This window comes from Neoarius graeffei, chromosome 12, assembly GCF_027579695.1.
Source record: "Neoarius graeffei isolate fNeoGra1 chromosome 12, fNeoGra1.pri, whole genome shotgun sequence".
In the NCBI taxonomy this organism is placed as follows: domain Eukaryota; kingdom Metazoa; phylum Chordata; class Actinopteri; order Siluriformes; family Ariidae; genus Neoarius; species Neoarius graeffei.
The window spans coordinates 2,123,512-2,145,583 of NC_083580.1; the positions used below are offsets into that span (position 1 = coordinate 2,123,512).

Below are 22,072 nucleotides of genomic sequence, written 5' to 3' on the forward strand. Positions count from 1 at the left end.
AACCGCCTCAGCGTCAAACTTTAAAAGTGTATAATTGTACTTTTTCTATTAGTTTTACATTTGCGTTGTCCGAGTTGATGAATTTACAATTTAATTAAAAAGAGCAGCACAACCCAGCTGCTAACAAGCGCTCTCAGCGGTTCCCCACTCTCCCTCACAGCCAATCAGAGCCGTGTTCGAGACTCATTCTGGCCAATCAGAGCCGTGTTCGAGACTCATTCTGGCCAATCAGAGCCGTGCTAATGTTAAAGGACTTGAAAAGGGGGATATTTGAACCTAAACAGCTCTGAGGCCGTCCTTCAGCCGCAGCTTTCCGCTCTTCACCGCCGCATGTGGCAAATAGCGCTTTTAATAGGAGATAAGCATTTTTAAATTAATCATATGAATTCGTATTTTAGACTGCGTTCGATGTTGTTTTTGTAACCGGTCCCTTTTTATATTCGAGTTATTTATTTGGGGTTAGCTTTAGCGTTATTGCTAACTTGGCCAGTTAGCCGGTCAAGCTAGCAAGACAGTGTTTTAAGCTGGACGCTGTTCTTCTGAACTGCTGAAGAAGATTTAAATCTCTGTAAGTAGTTTAGATAATGTAAGTTATTTGTAAATATTAACCAGATAATGATTTGTATTAAAATGCGTGTTCGGTTTATTCGCTGCTAGCGATGACTCTTTGGCTGTGTGTGAAAATCGCTGTGTGTTGAGCATGAAGTGCACTATATAGGGTGCACAAGCCATTCAGGTATGTTGTACCTAGTGACCCTATGTAGGGAATTTTCATTGATTTAGGGTTTAGACACTAACGCACTGTTAACACTTTTTTTTAAAGCAAGTAATTAAGTAGCTGGATAACTAGCACGTCAGCTAATGAGCAATTATTAAAGTGTTTTCTATAACAAATTTAATTGGGGTGCCGAGAACTAATATAATCTTCAGACTAATGAGACTGTAGATGCATGATTTAATGTGGTGGGTTTTTTTTAATTACTATTATTTATAATACGTTTACTAATCACACTTTTTTTTCATGTGTTCAATTAAAGTATTTTAGATATAAAAGATTAAGTCAGTGTTTGTGATGAAGCATGTAGATCACAGCAGTTGTGAATTCTCTGTTCTGTCTGGTCAGAAGTAGTTCCGGCTGTGAGGCGAATCACAGGGTTGTGTTAATGCGCGCTGTCGTTTCTATAGTAACGAGTCCTTCAGTGTGGCTCCACGTTGTTTAGATCTGATGCTGAGCTCCAGAGGTAAATTCCAGACTGCACAGCTGGCTTGGATGATGGAATAAAGAGTTTGCTGCATAAAAAGAAATGTAATAAAATGTTTGTGTTGCATTTCCTGACCGTATGCTTCTCTGCCTGTTTAGGGAATGGATCCTGCTGCTAGGGTTAGATCATCTAAGGAACTGAAGATTCAGAAAGCAGAGAGTGAAAAGGTAAAAACATCACTTGGTGTATGTACTTGTATATTATTATTTTATTTATATATTATTTATATTATCAATAAAACCTGGGAGCACACTGGAGTCGTCATCCTGTCTATTGCTTTTCGCTTGTGGTTTAATCTCTCGCACCTTTGCGTTTGTTCTTTCACTCAAATGGAGTTTCTTAATCATCTAACAAACTGGAGTCAATTATAATTTACCCAGCCGGCATTGTGATCAAACTCCCTTTGTTCATGATGGCTGGTGAAACTCTTGCTGCGCTACAAGTGGGTACTCGTGGATTGTAGCTTGTACACAAGTTATGAGGGGATGACATTGAGGCCTGGAGTGCAGTGCTAGTGTTGAACAGGATTAGTCTGTTTGATAGTGTTTTTTTTTTTTCTTCTTCTTTTAGTTAACTTATTTTAATATCCCCTCCTTCCAGGTTTTAAGCAATGGGCCGAAGAGGGTTCCCGTGACGCAGAGCTGCCGCAAACCGGCACCAACTCCGAGCCACACGTCTGTGCTTGGTGTTTCTCAGGGTCCACAGCGTGTCCCAAGGCCTCGGAGTGAACAGACAAACCCATGCAGCGGAGAGCAGAATACTAACCCTGCTCAGATTCAACCCAAACCCCAACCAGCAGAGAGTCAGTCCATACCTGCTCACACTGCCGCAGAGTGTGTTGAACCCACAGAGTCCAAGCAGGATAAAGAGAACTGTAGGCACTAACTTTATTTCTGCTCACTGTAAGATGCTCTATGGGTTTTTTACACCTTGACTTTTTGACTTTTTTTTTTTTTTTTCTCCCCCAGCAAAACATGCCAGTGAGATGACTAATGCGTCCAACACTGAGAAGTGAGTCATACATCCTGCGCACACACACGGCCTCACTAGTCACACTGTATATTAACAGACTTATTCATAAATCATTTGTATGAGGGTTTACACAAGAAATCTGGTTTTCATGAAAATATTGTAAATTTGGGAAAAACATTCATATTCTGAGGGTGCAAGTTTACACCAAACACTAACAAATATAAACCTCAACTCGATCATATAATCTGCAGGGATTGCAGGAATTTTATACCTGAAATGTACTGTCAAGTTTAAACTAGTCTTTGATGTTTATAGCTTTTAGTAGACAGTCTTATCCAGCGTGACTTACAGAAGCTTTGGAGTCTCGATCAAAAACATCCTCATGCTAGTTCACCAAGTTGGGGATGAAGAGCACTGTAGAGTTCAGGTTATTACTGGCATTTAATCAGTGATTGACAAAAATGTATATATGGAGGACGAGCTGGTGCATTTGAGTGTTTGGGTTTTGTTTTTTTGGTTCAGCTCTGTCTGCTTCTCCCTGTGCTTCAGGACGCCATGGACTCTGGAGAACTTTGACATCGGCAGGGCTCTCGGGAAGGGCAAGTTTGGAAGCGTGTACTTGGCCAGAGAGAGACAGACCAAGTTCATCCTGGCCCTGAAGGTGCTTTTTAAGAAACAGTTGGAGAAAGCCGGCGTGGTGCACCAGCTGAGGAGAGAGGTGGAGATCCAGTCACATCTCAGGTAGGCGAGCGTGGGTTCTTTGCAACTCGATCTACTGACTGAGGATGTGAGCTATAGTGGTGCTTGAAAGTTTGTGAACCCTTTAGAATTTTCTGTATTTCTGCATAAATATGACCTAAAACATCAGATTTTCACACAGGTCCTAAAAGTAGATAAAGAGAACCCAGTTAAACAAATGAGATGAAAATATTATACTTGGTCTCTTTTTTTTTTTTTTTTTAATTTATTGAGAAATGATCCAATTACATATCTGTGAGTGGCAAAAGTATGTGACCCTTTGCTTTCAGTATCTGGTGTGACCCCCTTGTGCAGCAATAACTGCAACTAAACGTTTGCGGTAACTGTTGATCAGTCCTGCACACCGGCTTGGAGGAATTTTAGCCCGTTCCTCCGTACAGAACAGCTTCAACTCTGGGATGTTGGTGGGTTTCCTCACATGAACTGCTCGCTTCAGGTCCTTCCACAACATTTCCATTGGATTAAGGTCAGGACTTTGACTTGGCCATTCCAAAATATTCACTTTATTCTTCTTTAACCGTTCTTTGGTAGAACAACTTGTGTGCTTAGGGTCGTTGTCTTGTTGCATGACCCACCTTCTCTTGAGATTCAGTTCATGGACAGATGTCCTGACATTTTCCTTTAGAATTTGCTGGTATAATTCAGAATTCATTGTTCCATCAATGATGGCAAGCCGTCTTGGCCCAGATGCAGCAAAACAGACCCAAACCATGGTACTACCAACACCATGTTTCACAGATGGGATAAGGTTCTTATGCTGGAATGCAGTGTTTTCCTTTCTCCAAACCTAACACTTCTCATTTAAACCAAAATTCCGTTTTGTTCTCATCTGTCCACAAAACATTTTTCCAATATCCTTTTGGCTTGTCTACATGATCTTTAGCAAACTGCAAATGAGCAACAGTGTTCTTTTTGGAGAGCAGTGGCTTTCTCCTTGCAACGCTGCCATGCACACCATTGTTCAGTTGTTCGTTTTTTTCTTTTTTTTAATCAGACATCTAATTTTTTTTAGGTTTGTTTACCTGACATGTTTCGACGTACGACTGTCGTCTTCCTCAGAGTGTCACCGGATGTTATTGGTGACGCATCTTTTATCAGCTGATGTTTCCGAAGGCGTGGCCTTCCTGTCTGGATTGTCAGTTTGTCCCCTGCAAGATGGCACTCCAGGTATGGGAGAGCATGTATGCTCCCTCATCTCGGTTGATGGGCCTCGGGCTTCGCTTACGGATCACTATGGCCTCCCTGATCCAGCGCTGATGTTTATTATCTTCTGTGCGGATGACTCTGGCATTCCCCCAGTCCATAACATGATTTTCCCTTTTGCAATGATCTGTTATGGCTGACTTATAATTTTCCTGTTGTGCCTTTTCTTTTATTGTTCGGGTTTGTCTTGTAGCTGTCTCCTTTTCGCACTCCATGTTCATTTTTTCTTGTGTTAACCAACAAACAAGAACACAGGGGAGTAGTGACATTACCATACATCAGAGGAATAACGGAACGCATTCAAAGAGCAATGAGGAAATACAACATTAACACACCTGTCAAACCACACACAACTGTCAGATCCTGGTTCATCCCAAAGACAGAATGTATCCGGACAACAGATGCAACACCATATGAGATTCCATGCCAATTATGCAATAAAACTTACATTGGGGAGACAGGAAGGAGTTTCAACACAAGAAAAAATGAACATGGAGTGCGAAAAGGAGACAGCTACAAGACAAACCCGAACAATAAAAGAAAAGGCACAACAGGAAAATTATAAGTCAGCCATAACAGATCATTGCAAAAGGGAAAATCATGTTATGGACTGGGGGAATGCCAGAGTCATCCGCACAGAAGATAATAAACATCAGCGCTGGATCAGGGAGGCCATAGTGATCCGTAAGCGAAGCCCGAGGACCATCAACCGAGATGAGGGAGCATACATGCTCTCCCATACCTGGAGTGCCATCTTGCAGTGGACGAACTGACAGTAGAAGGCGTGACCGACCTGTCAATCCAGACAGGAAGGCCACGCCTTCAGAAACATCAGCTGATAAAAGATGCGTCACCAATAACATCCGGTGACACTCTGAGGAAGACGACAGTCGTACGTCGAAACATGTCAGGTAAACAAACCTAAAAAATTAGATGTCTGATTAAAAAAAAGAAAAACGAACAATATTCAATATAAGACATAATGAACGTAATCGAAAGATTGTTGTTCAGTGTTCTGATGGTGGAACATGAGCCAATGTGAGGGAGGCCTTCAGTTACTTAGAAGTTACCCTGGGGTCCTTTGTGACCTCGCCGACTATTACACGCCTTGCTCTTGGAGTGATCTTTGTTGGTCAACCACTCCTGGGGAGGGTAACAATGGTCTTGAATTTCCTCCATTTGTACACAATCTGTCTGACTGTGAATTGGTGGAGTCCAAACTCTTTAGAGATGGTTTTGTAACCTTTTCCAGCCTGATGAGCATCAACAATGCCTTTTCTGAGGTCCTCAGAAATCTCCTTTGTTCGTGCCATGATACACTTCCACAAACATGTGTTGTGAAGATCAGACTTTGATAGATCCCTGTTCTTTAAATAAAACAGGGTGCCCACTCACACCTGATTGTCATCCCATTGATTGAAAACACCTGACTCTAATTTCACCTTCAGATGGGTTTGTGCTGGGTTACCTATACCTCTGCCCCCTTCCCCTTGAGTCCTGAGTTTTTCGTGTTGTATTTTTATTTTGTGCTTATGTGCTGAGGTTTTTTTTTAAATGTTCCCACACTGTACTCCCCGTAGTGTGGGGGTTGCTTTTTTTTTTTTCCTCCTCCCCTTCTCTCATGTTACTCTGTATTTTTCATCCCTGTCTTCCTGTCCTGTCTATTCCCCCTGTGTCAAGTGTGTGTGTGTATATACACAGATGGGTTGACAGCTAATTTCACTAGTACTTGTGACTACGTGACAATAAAGGATTCATTCAAATTAACTGCTAATCCTAGAGGTTCACATACTTTTGCCACTCAGATATGTAATATTGGATCATTTTCCCTCAAATAAATGGCCAAGTATAATATTTTTGTCTTGTGTTTAACTGGGTTCTCTTTATCTACTTTTAGGACTTGTGTGAAAATCTGATGTTTTAGGTCATTTATGCAGAAATGTAGAAAATTCTAAAGGGTACACAAACTTTCAAGCATCACTGTAAAGTCTCTCCCCCTCCCCCATCACTTCAAAGGCATCCCAACATCCTGCGCCTGTACGGCTACTTCCACGACTCCGCCCGAGTCTACCTCATCCTGGAGTTTGCTCCTAAAGGAGAGCTGTATGGAGAACTGCAGCGCTGCAGGACGTTTGATGATCAGCGCAGTGCCACGGTGAGAACATGCAGCATGTTCGGTCTGTAACTGACCTGATTTACTATTTGAGAGTAGGAACGTTTATTTAAACTGGTTTCATCAGTTTAATGATTGAAATTAAATGACACGCAACATGCGTTTTATCTCGAATGTTTAATAACATCAGTGAAATAACTTCTCACTTGCCTGCTAGGAATGATCAGATGCGTGTTCTCACACACACTGATGACAAACTGCATATTTCTCCCTCATACAAATCAGGAACTTGTGACTTGATGTCAAACTTCATGACTGCTTTATCTCTGACTGTTCCATCATGCAGATACTGGAGGTTCCTTCCCTAAATAGTACTTTCAGTACAGAAAGTCATCGTGTCTATAGTTGCGCTTCTTATAAATAAGATCCATTCATGCAATCAAGTCTCTGAGCTGTTTTATAGAAAAAGTAACTGATTAAAGTTTGTATGTTTATAAACCTGTGCCATTGTTTAAAAGTAAGTCATGTCTACTGACCAATCAGAATCCTGAATTCAGCAGCACTGTGGTGCAAGGGCGTGGTGGTGGCTGGGGTTCAGGCCAAATTACAAGAACTTGGTGTTCTTGATGGTGTATGTTATTAATTTGGGTAAAAGTATGTTGTGCTTTTGTTTTATTGCAGTCAAATCAGTAATACCAGTGAGACTGCATTTTTGTGGGAACATCCAGTAATAATAGAAACTTCCAGTTAAATGCATGCTTGTGTTGATGTTGTGCTGCACTATAATTTTTCCCTTTTCTCCCTGCGTTGTTTTGTGACAGCACATTTAACAGCTTTCAATCAACAGGATGTTTGTGGGTGTTGCCTCAATGAATAGCATGATATCTTTCATTTTATACTTGGGTCTTGTGAACACAAGGCGGATCTGCAGGCTTTATATAATGGACTGGTGCAGTGTAATGATGGATATACAGTTGTGGAGGAGAAAAGGAAGTCTGTTCCATGGCAACTGTAGACTTTTCTCAACATGTTTTTAATAAGCAAATATTTCACCCTTTAGTTACAGTGCGGTGGCACGGTGGTGTAGTGGTTAGCGCTGTCGCCTCACAGCAAGAAGGTTCTGGGTTCGAGCCCCGTGGCCGGCGAGGGCCTTTCTGTGTGGAGTTTGCATGTTCTCCCCGTGTCCGCGTGGGTTTCTTCCGGGTGCTCCGGTTTCCCCCACAGTCCAAAGACATGCAGGTTAGGTTAACTGGTGACTCTAAATTGAGCGTAGGTGTGAATGTGAGTGTGAATGGTTGTCTGTGTCTATGTGTCAGCCCTGTGATGACCTGGCGACTTGTCCAGGGTGAACCCCGCCTTTCACCCGTAGTCAGCTGGGATAGGATCCAGCTTGCCTGTGACCCTGTAGGACAGGATAAAGCGGCTTGAGATGAGAAGCTACAGTGCCTCTAGGTAAAGGTGATGACCAAAACAAGGAAAAACTGGCTTATTCAGTTATTGATCCAATAAATAAATGGCTGTAATATATTTCTGTGGAGAAAGTACACTCTTGGCTTCAGAAGTGAATATTGGCCCCTTTAACAGAAATAACTTGTAGGTGTTTTAGTATAAATGTCTGCCAGTCTCTGACATCAGCTTGAAGTTTTTTACGAAACTGTTTGCATTATTCTGTGTGTGTGTGTTTTGCAGTATATAATGGAGCTCGCTGATGCTCTGTACTACTGCCATTCAAAGAAAGTCATTCACCGAGACATTAAACCTGAGAATCTGTTATTGGGAGCAAATGGTGAACTGAAGATTGCAGATTTTGGGTGGTCTGTCCACACTCCATCCTCGAGGTATTTTATTTATTCATGTGCTGGCAAAATGTCTCCCAGTATTCCTGTCACACAGTTGAACTTCAGCAGTTTCTTAATTTTTGAGAAATTCCTGCTGATTTAATGCATTACATGTTGAAGCTGAGACTCTCCTAAATGTCTGGCTTCATTCTTTTGGTGCGTTTTTGACAGGAGGTCTACGCTATGCGGCACGCTTGACTATCTTCCTCCAGAGATGATCGAGGGCAAAACCCACGATGAGAAAGTGGACCTCTGGAGCCTGGGTGTTCTCTGTTATGAGTTTCTGGTCGGGAATCCTCCTTTTGAGACGAAGAGCCATGAAGAAACGTACCGTAAAATCTCCAGGGTAAGCGTGAGGAGATTCTACTTGGAACATGAGTTCAAATGAAATTGAGACCAGATTGAAGCACATGTTTTATATACCCAAGGAAATCAAGCACATGTGTAAAATAACCAGACGATTAGTAGCACATCAGTTTAAGGTCTGCTCTGATCACCAAACTGCGTTTGAGACGGTCTGTGGAATTCTGATTGGTCAGAAGGTGTTCAACTTCCTGTATTCCACAGTGGGGTTGAACGCTTGAGTCTGGTTGGTTAGAAAGTTGTGGTGGAGTTGGTTGTCCTGAGATGTTTATGCAACATTTGATGGAGTCTCAAGTGTCAGCACTTAGTTAAAGCTTTAGTGGTTTTGTCATCTTCAGGATCGATGAGTTTACACACTGGTTTCTTTAACAATGTTTTATTGTTCTTAACATCCAAAAGAAGAGAGGTGCTGGTGAGGGTACAATTGTTTATTGCTGCTATAACACAAGTGAGAACAGGAAATGACTTGTTGCAGATGTTCTACAAAATTAAATACAATTATAAGTGGATGAAAGTATTTTCTTTAATAAATGAATTGTAACTGTTGGCAAATTTGTGTAAAAGAAATAGAATGCATTGGGATATGCTGGGGTGTTTTTCTTTAAAAAAAAAAAAAAAAAGATGAACTTTGGTGTGGTCTCAGTAACTCTCTGCTTCATCGCACCACTCCTTTTTGTTGCTTCACATTTCAGCTGGTTGCTTAAATCCAAATATTTTATCTAGGTTAATGTCTTGTGGTGTTCAGAATGTTCCCTCGTGATCGTTTCGTCCCTTTTTGCAGGTTGAGTTCAGTTATCCGTCCCACGTGAGCGAGGGTGCTAGAGATCTCATCAACAGGCTGTTGAAACACAACCCGATGCACCGACTTCCCATCCAAGGAGTCCTGACTCATCACTGGGTTGTGGAAAACTCCACCAAGAATCCGACTACTTTCACTCGAGCCACTAAAGAGTCTCCGTGAGCATGCTGTGTGGCTCCAACACAAACTATGGATTTGAGATGCTGAGATGGCAGTTGTTCCTGAGCCTGGCTGACTTTCCCTCATGTGCACATGACTTTTCCTTCTCCTGCCCTCGTTCCCTCCCTCCTTCCTTCCTGTAAATATTTACCTGTTCAGAATTATGAAAATGTACCTGTTCTTACTTGAAACAATAAATCTGTTTTTAAATGTTGCCTGCAATAAGGGAGGTTCGTGGAGTTCTTAAAAGCAGTGATTTGATTTGAGTTTTTAGGCTCACAGCTTTTCCAGACAATAGATAATGGGAAGTCAGAGTAATTGTACGCAGTGTTCTGTAATAAACATGTGGCCGGTTTGCAGCCCTTCAGAAATATTAATTCCTTTTCTAGAAAAGTGCAATATGTGAATGTGATCTGCTTTTGCTGGTGGGTTTGTGAGCTTGTGTTAAGCTTTTTGTATTATGAAATGTTTCCCATCACTACTTTAAAGCGACACTGAAATAACTGTTTATTGTGAAATAAATAGTTGAATATTCGTGTGTTGGATAGTTGTTTTAGTAAAAATGTGATTTCTGTGTAAGTGGCTGGTCAAACGGTTTAATTTTTGGGGGGAATGACAATGAGCCGTTTGGGAGTCGACTCGATGAGCCGAGTCAAATGATTCGAAAAGATTCATATTCCTTGTTATTAGTGACCTTCACAAGCAAGTTGATTCCTTGAAATGACTCTTTCATGTGAACCTTGGGAACCGACTCGCAATTCAGGAGGGCTTTAAATCATGGGCCGGTTAAATGGAGATGATCTCATGGTGTTTTTTTGTTGAGAACTGCTCAGTATTTTGTATTCATGATTCTGTATCGCTCAGACAGAATCACCTTAACTGGAGTTATTCAGTACAGTTTCACCATTTAGAGCTCTATAATGCTATTGTGATGAGCAGGTGGTGGAGAAGGAGTTAGCTGGACAGTCGGAAAGACAGAGGTGTAAACAACTCTGCTCATATTTATTTTACATTAATAATGAGCCATTTGTGAGTTGAAATGAAATAATTGTTTCAAACTCGTGAGCTCAGATGTGCAGCTTGTGAACAGGCAAGGCAGGCAACTGCTTGGGGCCCCCTGAGAGTCGGGGCCCGAGGGCTTATTTGTTTTTGTTTTAATTGTTCTTTACCATTGTATTTTCACATTTGGAATTTAAAAAACTTTGGTTTCATACGTTTTTAGTTGTCAGATTATAACATATTGGTGATGAACACTGGTCAGAAGGGCCCCCTGGAAATTTTTGGCCTGGGGCCACAACAGACTCTAGAATCGCCTCTGGGTGAGCTGGAGATATGCAGTGAAAAGATGACATGTTTGCTGGTGGAAAAGTAACAGATTTTTAGTGTTTTCAGGTAAACCCCTGTTAGTTTGGACCAGGGCCCTGTACTACGAACGGAGGTCAACCTACCCAGCAGTAACCCAGGGTTCCCCCGCTAAACCGGGGTTGACAAAACCTGGTTATCTTGTTTGGGGTTAAACGGAACTACGACGCCAGTTATGAAGTTGATTTGTTGAACCTGTGTTAACCTAATCAGGGTTAATGCGCGTTCACGTTAAAGGGGAGGTTATCAGCGCAAATCCCCACTGTTCACAATGGCACGGTCGCCGCACTTCACAGAGGAAGAATGCGCTGTCATAATGCAAAGCTACGAGGAGTTCAAAACAACATTAAGAGCAAAATCTAACACAGCGGCTGCCAATAAGGAGCGGCAAGCATGTTGGCAACGAATTGCCGATCGGGTAAATGCGCAAGTACATTCTCCCTTCTACATGTTCCAGAACAGAAGTATAGGATGAGAGAAGCTTCATGATCAATCACAAGTCACAGAAAATGGTCCTTCGACGTGGCCCCAGTCATATATAGCTTGTTTAATGTCCGAAAAATCCTGAATAAAATTTGGTATGGTAAATTCATGGAGTCGCCTACTTAAGCTGATATGTGCACAGAGTCACATGAATTAGGATGACTGACTGTTCAGTCCCTTTGACTAAGTTGGTGTCGGTCCTGTGAACATTTCAGAGGCAACAGCAGCGCCAAACGCACCTGGCAACAGGTGAAAATGAAATATAAAAACATCATTCATAATGGGGTGTGTGTGTGTGTGTGTGTGTGTGCGCGCGCGCGTGCAGGCAAGCATTCATTTGCCTTTTATTTATTCAAGTTTTATCTGTTTGCCTAATAGTTCAAATTGTTTTGTATATAGTTTATAATGTTGTTGTGTGATATTAATGATAATATTGTGGGAAAACTACTTTGCACGGACGTTCATTTAATTTATTCTATCGTAATTTTGTTTGTTCTATTTTTGTGTATTTCATTTATTTATCTGTTTGTCTAGTTGTATCTATTTTTCTAATAATATATTTTTTGCATTAATAGTTTGTTTTTTTCCTATTAAAATAATCTTGTGTTCTTGTTATAACTTTATCTATTTATCTGACTGTTTATAGTTGTATCTATTTTTGTTACAATTTCAATATTTTTAATATAGAAAGTTTGTTTTTTTCTATTAAAATGTTCTTGTGTGATAACTAGTTCTTGTGTTATATTTATTGTAGTTTTATCTATTTTGTATCTCAGACTTAAATATTTTTGTAAAACAAGTGTTTTTCTATAAAATATTCTTGCGTTCTTGAAAACTATGTTCTTGAGTGGGTTTTTTTTTTTTTTTTACAGAAAAGCCGTTCTGCATGGACATTCATTGAAGCCCTCATTGTTTTTTAATGGTTATTTATGAGCGTTTAGGGGTTACAATAATGTAAGTCTAGGTTGCTTTATATAAAAGGCATGTCCAGAAATATTGATGTCACTGTCTAAGCAGAGGGATCTGGCTTCTTTAGACGCTGTCTTCTTTAAACTGAATAAATATTTAAAAAGAGCCGAATGAGCCAGTCTTTTGAACGGCTCTTTTCAAAGAACGGATCACAAAGATGCGGATCCCATCAAAGAGCCATAAATCCCATCTCTAATCTGCGCTCCGATATCGCACGGGTCATCCAGGTACGCTGGCATTGTCTCTAGAGGAAATGTCGGTGGAGAGGTGGTGTTTAAAAAGGGTGTGGTTAATCGGAAACCTCGGGTTAACCAAGAACATAACCTGAGACGAGCAGGTTTGAGATGCAGCGTAAATTGCCATGGCAGCATACCTCGGTTTGAACATAGCCAACTTTCGTAGTATGGGTTAATCGGGAAGTTACGCTGCACGGGATCAAGTTACTCTCGAAGTTACCCTGATAAGCCAGAAAACCCGCTTCGTAGTACAGGGCCCTGGCCTCAGATTCGCAGGTTATTTGCACACAGGTCACTGAAAGACGAATTTTTCTGGTGTTTCTGTATTCAGGATCTCTGACCTGAGAAAAGAAATCGAAGATCTCAGACAATGATGACACAATGTGGGAAGATCTGTTAAAGAAGAAAATAAATATCTAACAGTAAACAGTGTATAATATAAAGCCAATAAGGCTTCAAGTCTGAATTTTGAATTCAATATTTGAGTATTTTAAACTCCTCTCTATTGATGATACTGTCCCCTAGTGGCTATAGCCGGAAAAAAAACTTTCTCTCACTGAATATCATCTGCAATTTTTTCGATGTTACGAGATAAAGATATAAATCTTAACATTTTAAATAAACACGTCGCAACAAACATAACTTCAAGATTAATTACCAAAATAATATATAGTACAGGGAATGCGAATTCTATTCCTTAAATAGATTCTTTGGGGCACAAGCGCTCGCTCAGCAGAGTGGCGCAGCGGAAGCGTGCTGGGCCCATAACCCAGAGGTCGATGGATCGAAACCATCCTCTGCTAGACTTATTATTTTTCCCCATTTATGTTTCAAATTTTTTTTTTTTACAATCGTTCTTCAAATGTAATAAATACATTATCATTAACAATTTATTTGACAACAAATTACTTATAAATGCAATTATTTAAGCATTATTTAAATCGCTCCAGTGTGATGACGTCATCTCCAGGCGACACCGGTTCCCACATTGTTGAGGAACAGCGGTTCGGGTATTATCGATGGTAAACTTTATAAAAGTGACATTTAATTAAGTGTTATTGAGCTTATGTCAAATTAATAACAATTGAGATGTATTTATAGTTTAATATTTAATGTTTAGTGTTGATCGCTTACCGGTTTTTTGGTGACACCGAGTAAATAATAAGCGAGTTTGTCTCAGCGCAGTCGCTGCCGGTTTGATTTGCGGGAATATTTCACCACGAGAAGCTTTTTATTCCGAACTCCGGAATGAAGTGTCATTACGAGGTGCTGGGTGTGAAAAGGGACGCCGAAGACGATGAGCTGAAGAAAGCATATCGCAAACTCGCTCTCAAATGGCATCCAGGTGGGTCAGAATGCTCCTGTGTGTTCTCATTACGCCACTCACAAGCAGTTTGGTTCCGGCAGTTGGTGTCTCTCGAGTGATGCAGAAAAAAGAAGAAAAACGCATATTATGGGTCCTAAGTTTCCAACTAGTCCTTTTCTGAAGTGATGTTGGAGGCTGGGGGTCTCCCCCTCCATCCGGGGGGTTCAGGGGGTCTCCCCCTCCATCCGGGGGGTTCAGGGGGTCTCCCCCTCCATCCGGGGGGTTCAGGGGGTCTCACCCTCCATCCGGGGGGTTCAGGGGGTCTCACCCTCCATCCGGGGGGTTCAGGGGGTCTCACCCTCCATCCGGGGGGTTCAGGCAGAGTGCGAATTGCCCCACCATAATTGGGGGGTACCATCATGGTCCACTATCATATCAATCCCCCCTCCCGTCCCGTCTCGTCTATGAAAGTCGGTGTCAGTAACTCAACACAATAACTGAACAATAATTTTTAATGTCATTAAGAAGCATGACAAACCATACAGTACTACCACAGAAGAAAAACAGCAGTACAACCTGATAACCTTCTTTGTCAGAACAAACTGGGTATCAACACTACAAATGAGTCACATACAGTATATACACACACATGCAGAACAGTCCTGCTGAATGTCTTGCTCTCTTTCGTCCTGCTGTGCCTCTCCTGTCTGCTGGGAACCCATTTTCTTTATTCACATGAACAGTGTATAAAACCGAACTGCACCTACACTTGTACTGTAATTGTCTGTAGATCTTAGTGCTAATATTTACTACTTACTCTTTTAGCACCAAAAAACTGCCTGATGTCTGGCCCTTTTCTTTTCCTCATGTTTGGCCTACTGTCTCTGTGAATAAAATAAACAGGGTACTCAGATGAAACTATGAATATCTTAAAAATAATACAAAAGGAATGTAAGTAAAAACAATAGAAAACAAATTCAAATACTAGCATATGTACTAGGCTATTTTGCCTAGACTCGCCTACTACCTGGCTCTTTTTATGTTGCCCCCAGAGGTTCTGATTGTAATTTTGCATAGGCTTAGCTCGGCCTACATCAGAACTTCTTGTGCCTAATCACACACACAGGATGGGCCTATGTGCCAAATGAATTTCAGAAGGGCACAATTTATTCATGATAAAATGAGAATGGAAACATATGGAGTTCTTCTCCTTTGAAATGAGAATCGTTTCTATACCACACTGTAATAAGCTTGATTTAAATAGAGACTTAGCTTATCTTGCTAACTAACGTTGGTAACTAATGTTAACATCCGTCCACTGTAGCCTTCTGGCCTCAGTGGGTAAGTAATTCAACGTATAAAGACGTGAGCTGAAAGAAGAACAAATCACTTTTAATAAATGAAAGTTGTAAAATAACACATTTTCAGGAGGCTAAAAGTTGGTTAGCAACTAACATTACCAATGCACGTCTTCTGCTGCAAACCATAGACTGTATAAATTGCTGCAAACCCATGGACTGTATCTGATGAATCAGCTGAATACGGTGTGGACTGGAAGCTGTTGCTTCAAGCGCGTTCGAGCGCTGCGGTGACTAAAAATGGTACGGTCCACAATAGGGGTGTCTGTCTGAAATCGATTTACATTAAAATGTTCCTACAATAAGAATGCCGAATGGGAGTTGGTTTGAATTATATATTCCTTTTCACAATATCAGAAAAAATATCGGACCCCCCCAAAACTTATATTTTTGTCTCTTTGGGGGGTACTGGATCTTCATTGGGGGGTATAGTACCCCCCAGTACCCCCCATAATTCGAACTATGGGTTCAGGGGGTCTCGCCCTCCATCCGGGGGGTTCAGGGGGTCTCGCCCTCCATCCGGGGGGTTCAGGGGGTCTCGCCCTCCATCCGGGGGGTTCAGGGGGTCTCGCTCTCCTTCCGGGGAGTTCAGGGGGTCTTGCCCTCCATCTGGGGGGTTCAGGAGGTCTCGCCCTCCTTCCGGGGGGGTTCAGGGGGTCTCGCCCTCCACCTGGGGGATTCAGGGGGTCTCGCCCTCCATCTGGGGGGTTCAGGAGGTCTCGCCCTCCTTCCGGGGGGGTTCAGGAGGTCTCGCCCTCCTTCCGGGGGGGTTCAGGGGGTCTCGCCCTCCTTCCGGGGGGGTTCAGGGGGTCTCGCCCTCCTTCCGGGGGGGTTCAGGGGGTCTCGCCCTCCTTCCGGGGGGGTTCAGGGGGTCTCGCCCTCCTTCCGGGGGGGTTCAGGGGGTCTCGCCCTCCATCCGGGGGGGTTCAGGGGGTCTCGCCCTCCATCTGGGGAGGGGGATCAGGGGGTCTCACCCTCCATCTGGGGAGGGGGATCAGGGGGTCTCACCCTCCATCAGGGGCATATCAGGGGGACTCATCCTCCTTCCGGGGAGTCTTCCCCCAATTTTTTTTTTTTTTTTACATTGCATTGAAATATGCAATTTCCAAACATTTCAGCTTATTTATATTGGTATCAAAACTTTCAAGTGTATTGTGTATCTGCTGAGTATAACAGCACATGTTTAGAATCCGAAATACTTGACTAATCCTGAGAGGAAACTGAATACATCTTCTGCAGTTGCTCACACTCAGTTAGAGAAAATAAATTACAAAATTAAACAGATATGTAAAACATATGAAATAGTGCTGAGCGTAAATGAGTGCACCCCCTTTGAAAAGTAACATTTTAAACAATATCTCAATGAACACAAACAATTTCCAAAATGTTGAAAAGACAAAGTTATAATATAACATCTGTTTAACTTATAACGGGAAAGTAAGGTTAATAATATAACTTAGATTGCACATTTTTCAGTTTTACTCAAATTAGGGTGGTGCAAAAATGAGTACACCCCACAACAACAACTACTACATCTAGTACTTTGTCTGGCCTCCATGATTTTTAATGACAGCACCAAGTCTTCTAGGCATGGAATGAACAAGTTGGCGACATTTTGCAACATCAGTCTTTTTCCATTCTTCAACAACGACCTCTTTTAGTCACGGATGCTGGATGGAGAGTGATGCTCAACTTGTCTCTTCAGAATTCCCCAAAGAAAATAATTTCTTTACACCACAAAGGTGAAGGCTACAAGAAGATCAGCAAAGTTTTATTTAACAGTCAGAATACTGTCGCAAAAGTGGTACAAAAATTTAAGAAAGATGGAACTGCAACCATCTCACAGACTTCCAGGTCATCCACGGAAGTTAACACCTCGACAGGAGCGTCTTCTGATGAGAAGGGTTGAAGAAAATCGGCATGCAAGTTCACTGCAGTTATCTAAAGAAGTAGAAAGCCAAACTGGGGCGACTTTTTCCCGTGACACAATACGGCGTACACTGCAGAGGAATGGCATGCATGGATGCCGTCCACGAAAGAAGCCTCTCCTAAAGCCCAGGCACAAAAAAGCCCGCCTAGAGTTTGCCAGGGCCCATGCTGACAAAGATGAAGACTACTGGGACTCTATACTCTGGAGTGATGAGACCAAGAGAAATGTTTTTGGAACTGATAGCTTCAAAACTGTATGGCGTCGCAAAGGTGAGGAATGCAAAGAAAAATGCCTGGTGCCTACAGTGAAACATGGTGGTGGCAGTGTCCTTATGTGGGGCTGCATGAGTGCTGCTGGTGTCGGGGAGCTGCATTTCATTGATGGCATCATGAATTCACAGATGTATTGCTCTATACTGAAAGAGAAGATGCTACCATCACTCCGTGCCCTTGGTCATCGTGCACTTTTCCAGCATGGCTAAACACACATCTAAGGCCACTGTTGGATTTCTGAAGAAGAACAGGGTGAAAGTGATTCAGTGGCCAAGTATGTCTCCTGATCTGAACCCAATCGAACACCTATGGGGAATTCTGAAGAGACAAGTTGAGCATCACTCTCCATCCAGCATCCAGTCACTAAAAGAGGTCGTTGTTGAAGAATGGAAAAAGATTGATGTTGCAAAATGTCGCCAGCTTGTTCATTCCATGCCTAGAAGACTTGGTGCTGTCATTAAAAATCATGGAGGCCATACAAAGTACTAGATGTAGTAGTTTTTGTTGTGGGGTGTACTCATTTTTGCACCACCCTAATTTGAGTAAAACTGAAAAATGTGTAATCTAAGTTTATATTATTAACCTTACTTTCCTGTTATAAGTTAAACAGATGTTATATTAAACTTTGTCTTTTCAACATTTTGGAAATTGTTTGTGTTCATTGAGATATTGTTTAAAATGTTACTTTTCAAAGGGGGTGTACTCATTTACGCTCAGCACTGTGTATGTATGTATATATGTATGTATAAAATGTGTGTGTGTGTGTGTGTGTAAACCATATATATTGCACATTATCCATGTGGAGGGCGGCACGGTGGTGTAGTGGTTAGCGCTGTCTCCTCACAGCAAGAAGGTCCGGGTTCGAGCCCCGTGGCCGGCGAGGGCCTTTCTGTGTGGAGTTTGCATGTTCTCCCCGTGTCCGCGTGGGTTTCCTCCGGGTGCTCCGGTTTCCCCCACAGTCCAAAGACATGCAGGTTAGGTTAACTGGTGACTCTAAATTGAGCGTAGGTGTGAATGTGAGTGTGAATGGTTGTCTGTGTCTATGTGTCAGCCCTGTGATGACCTGGCGACTTGTCCAGGGTGTACCCCGCCTTTCACCCGTAGTCAGCTGGGATAGGATCCAGCTCGCCTGCGACCCTGTAGGACAGGATAAAGTGACTACAGATAATGAGATGAGATTATCCATGTGGAAGGAAAAATAGCCGTGCGGCTGGAATAAAGAAAATTATTGCTACAATTATTGCACACAAGTAGTAGAAGTTATTACACTAGTATTGCACATTGAGTGAGGTATTGAATAGATGTGTAATTATTGAACCTCAGTACCGTGTGGATGGATGTGGTTCAGTGGAATCATTACACAGGTGCAGTATTGAATAGTTCGTTGTCTTTTGAACATCTGAGCTCCTGAGGGAGAGGTTGAAAAGTTTGATGGCTGTGGGGGAAGCCATGGCCTAATGGTTAGAGAAACAGCTTTGGGACCATAAGGTGGCTGGACCAACAGGAATGGCAGAAGTACCCTTGAGCAGGCACCCTAACTGCTCCCCAAGCTGCTTTGGAAAAGAGCGTCTGCTAAATCCCTGTAATGTAATGTACAGGCAGGAATGACCTCCTGGCACTCTGTGGTGCATTTTGGGTGAATGAGTCTCTCACTGAAATTACCACTTTGATTGGCCAGTACTCGATGGAAACTGAGATCTAAAACCCTGCATTCAAAGTTTTTACTCGCTCACCGGCCCACTTACCTCATTTGCGACTCCTCCATGTCCCACAGAGAGCCGCTCCTCCAGCTAAGGTTTTCTTAAGAAAACTTCCCGTGATTGGGAAATTTGGTGAAAAGTTCTCTGGAGTGAACTGCCTGATGTTAAGCAGTTCTTCTCTGCTGTAAGTGATTGGGTTTGAATAAACAAATGTACAGAGAATAAGCAAATAAAATGCTCGAGAGTTCAGTACCGAGGCTGCCATCCGCGGCGCCATCTTGTATCAGTTATCCTTTAACCATCTTATGTTCTATAGTAACAGCTCATTCCTCATTCACAGGGATTTGTACTGTGGTCGCTACACATTAAAAGATTTTTAAAAAACCCACATAATTGTTGATATTGTGAATTTTTCTGTAAGGAGACGTTTATTTAACATTTTTGGAAGGAGTCTCCAGTGTCACTGCTTTGTAACAGTCAGGGGCAAAGATGTAAATGCTTCAAACATCTTCAGGACTGAGGAGTTTAGTTTCTCAGTAACATGGAAAGATGTGTTGTTTTTTTTTGTCTTATTACATTTAATAGAGAGAAAAAAAAATGGAGGCAGGCAAATAAATGACTATTTATAGTTGGTGTGACTTAGTTAATTAGAACACGGAGTAGCTTGTACTGTGCTATGGACATTCTACAAAATTAAATGTAACACTAAATGGATAAAAAAATGACGTTTTTTTCATCATCCCCCTCTGTCACTCAGTATTTTACTGTAACAGCAACACACACACACACACACACACACACACACACACACACACACACACACACACACACACACACTTATTTTACTTCCTTATGTTACACTAAAAACGAGGTGAAAACTTTTGAACTGAGAATTTTTTTCGCTCTTAATATCATAACAAACATCGTTTGACCATTTTTTTTTTTTGTTGCTTGTTAAAATAAAGGAACATTTGTGAAACCCATTTCACTTTGTTCTAAGGGTGTACAAACATTTGCACTTGCTCATGTTGTAAGAGGTCATGGTGTGCTTTTATGACTGCGATGATGACATGAATTTCTGATTTCAGATAAGAATCTGGAGAACGCCGAGGAGGCAGCGGAGCAGTTTAAACTGATCCAGGCAGCGTATGATGTTCTCAGTGACCCACAGGAAAGAGCCTGGTGAGCACCGATTTAATATCACGCTTCATAACGCACATTAAAGTGCATATCCTGGACTAATTTCGTGTGTTTTTTTTTTTTAATATGAAAGTCTGTCCCTTTACACACTCATCCAGAAGGGTAATTTTGCACAAGGCCATCTGTCTACAGCAGAAAAAAATAAAATAACAAAGCGCGTCTGGAAAAATCCCAAGGGAGTCTGGAGCCAGGTTCGTGACGTCACCTGCGGAAGCGCCAGCAGGCTGCGTGAGCTTTGCACGGTTTCAGTGCACAGCCTGTGTAGACCAAGCGCGCCCGTTTCTCTCTCGTTGTCCGGTCTTTTGGGAAACGATGAGTACTAATCCCATCAAGATCGGTGTTGCTCCACCCTCCTACGATACATCTGTTAACCATTTTAATAATTACGCGATAACGTTGAAGAAATTTGCAGAAAACCACCAGGTCGTTTTCTCATAAACAAACCAGCGCTGACGTAGGATTCAGAGGGAGGCGTCCCACATGCGACGTCACGAAAATCAATGTTTGCCGGGAAATCCAAATGCCAAGTTTTTTCAGAGGCGGACCAATTCGCCTCAAATGGCTTGATTTCAACTGAATTTTTCTGGTATTGCGCAAGGTAAAAGAATTGCAGAGAATGCAGAATGTTACAGATATTTAACCAAAGTTTAATATGAAATAGGAGACTTACACTGATCTGGCTCCTGAATTTACCCGTGATATGCACTTTAAGATACAAACGTACTGAAGTGCTGGTGCACCTCAGCAGCGGGGAAAAGATCAGAAGGGAGAGTCGTTATGGCTGAAATTGTGCAACTGATGCTTGAATCGGTGCTGACCTTTTTCGCAGGTGTTTTTTTTCCAAAAAGCATAAATAAATAAAATGGAAATTTGATTTGCATTGAGGAATGCAATTTAAATTTTTTTTTCTCTCCATGCTCTCGCGGAAGGCGGTCGCATTCTCTCCCTCTCCCTTCCCTTATCTTTCCTGCTTCTGCTGTCTTATCTGTCTAGTGTCTATATTTTTGAGAGACTCTCTCTGCATTGCTCTCCGAACTAAAAACCATGGAATTGATCAACTGGTCTCTTCACGCAATTGACACAATCTTCTCAACGAGAAGCCTGGGTTCGGGGGAACCAGCCTGTCCTGCTGGAACGTTCGCAGCCGGCTACACGATGAACACATGGGAGAAGTGGCGGATCGTGTGCCTGGTGATTCTTTCTGTGGAGGACATTGAAGACATCTACCTATTCGGAACCATGATTACAGGACTTTTGCTGATTGGATTAGGCATTGCCCTGGTTTATCGAGGAAATTAGAAAACGGTGACAGCTGTTCAAAGCCCCATAAAGCTGCCTGACATGATTGAAGCGGTGGGCAGAGCTGTCGGCACTCAGACTGTGGCTATTCAGAACTTGAACCACAACATGGATAACATCATGGAGAAGCTTTCGGCTTTGCAATGGAAATTAGATCGTTTTGGAGACCAAGATGGACATGGTGGACATACGGCGTAGGCGTGTAAAAGAATGCGTCTGCTTGCTAAGACCAAACAAATTCCAATCTTATCTATTTCGGCTCCCTAGCCAGCACTGGCCTTGGCCAAGGCCGTTGCTGGGACAACAATTCCCCTGGAGAACACTGCTATTAGACTCTCTCGTATTCCTTCCCCCACTTCCCATGGTCGCCGCTTTCACCCCCAGTGTGACAAGCGTGTGCATGACCAGCGCCCTCATGGCTGCAGGAGCGGACAGCTGCTTGCTTGCGCTGGGTTACCTCTACCTCCTCCCTTCCCCCCCCATCCCTGA

At 42.3% G+C, this 22,072-nt stretch overlaps 2 protein-coding genes and 1 non-coding gene across 5 annotated transcripts in view; all 3 read left to right on the forward strand.

Moving 5' to 3' along the window:
* Positions 1-270: 270 nt before the first annotated feature.
* Positions 271-10,002, forward strand: LOC132895117 (aurora kinase C-like). 3 transcript variants are annotated; one of them, XM_060935329.1, is made up of 11 exons: positions 271-568; positions 658-736; positions 1,124-1,241; positions 1,361-1,429; positions 1,863-2,136; positions 2,231-2,273; positions 2,784-2,975; positions 6,213-6,351; positions 7,999-8,147; positions 8,319-8,493; positions 9,292-10,002. In XM_060935329.1, exons 4-11 carry the CDS (start codon positions 1,364-1,366, stop codon positions 9,469-9,471), a joined length of 1,218 nt encoding a protein of 405 aa, XP_060791312.1. In that variant the 5' UTR covers positions 271-568; positions 658-736; positions 1,124-1,241; positions 1,361-1,363; the 3' UTR covers positions 9,472-10,002. The 3 variants fall into 3 exon arrangements, with proteins under 3 accessions (XP_060791312.1, XP_060791310.1, XP_060791309.1); XM_060935327.1 differs by lacking the exon at positions 658-736; XM_060935326.1 differs by lacking the exons at positions 658-736; positions 1,124-1,241.
* A 3,247-nt stretch (positions 10,003-13,249) lies between these two features.
* trnam-cau (transfer RNA methionine (anticodon CAU)) lies at positions 13,250-13,321 on the forward strand. The gene has a single exon. It is a non-coding gene; the product is annotated as a tRNA-Met (tRNA).
* A 178-nt stretch (positions 13,322-13,499) lies between these two features.
* Positions 13,500-22,072, forward strand: part of dnajc21 (DnaJ heat shock protein family (Hsp40) member C21) — a 31,825-nt gene continuing 23,252 nt past the window's right edge. Inside the window, exons 1-2 of the mRNA XM_060934955.1 lie at positions 13,500-13,863; positions 20,173-20,266. Of these exons, the coding sequence (XP_060790938.1) occupies positions 13,767-13,863; positions 20,173-20,266 (191 nt within the window). The 5' untranslated portion in view covers positions 13,500-13,766. The remainder of the gene's footprint in view (positions 13,864-20,172; positions 20,267-22,072) is intronic.

Coding starts and splice junctions, on each gene's coding strand:
- LOC132895117 (XM_060935329.1), top strand. CDS start 1,364: ATGGATCCTGCTGCTAGGGTTAGATCATCTAAGGAACTGAAGATTCAG. Junction 1,430..1,862: donor AGAAAGCAGAGAGTGAAAAG/GTAAAAACATCA, acceptor CCCTCCTTCCAG/GTTTTAAGCAATGGGCCGAA. Junction 2,274..2,783: donor AATGCGTCCAACACTGAGAA/GTGAGTCATACA, acceptor CCTGTGCTTCAG/GACGCCATGGACTCTGGAGA.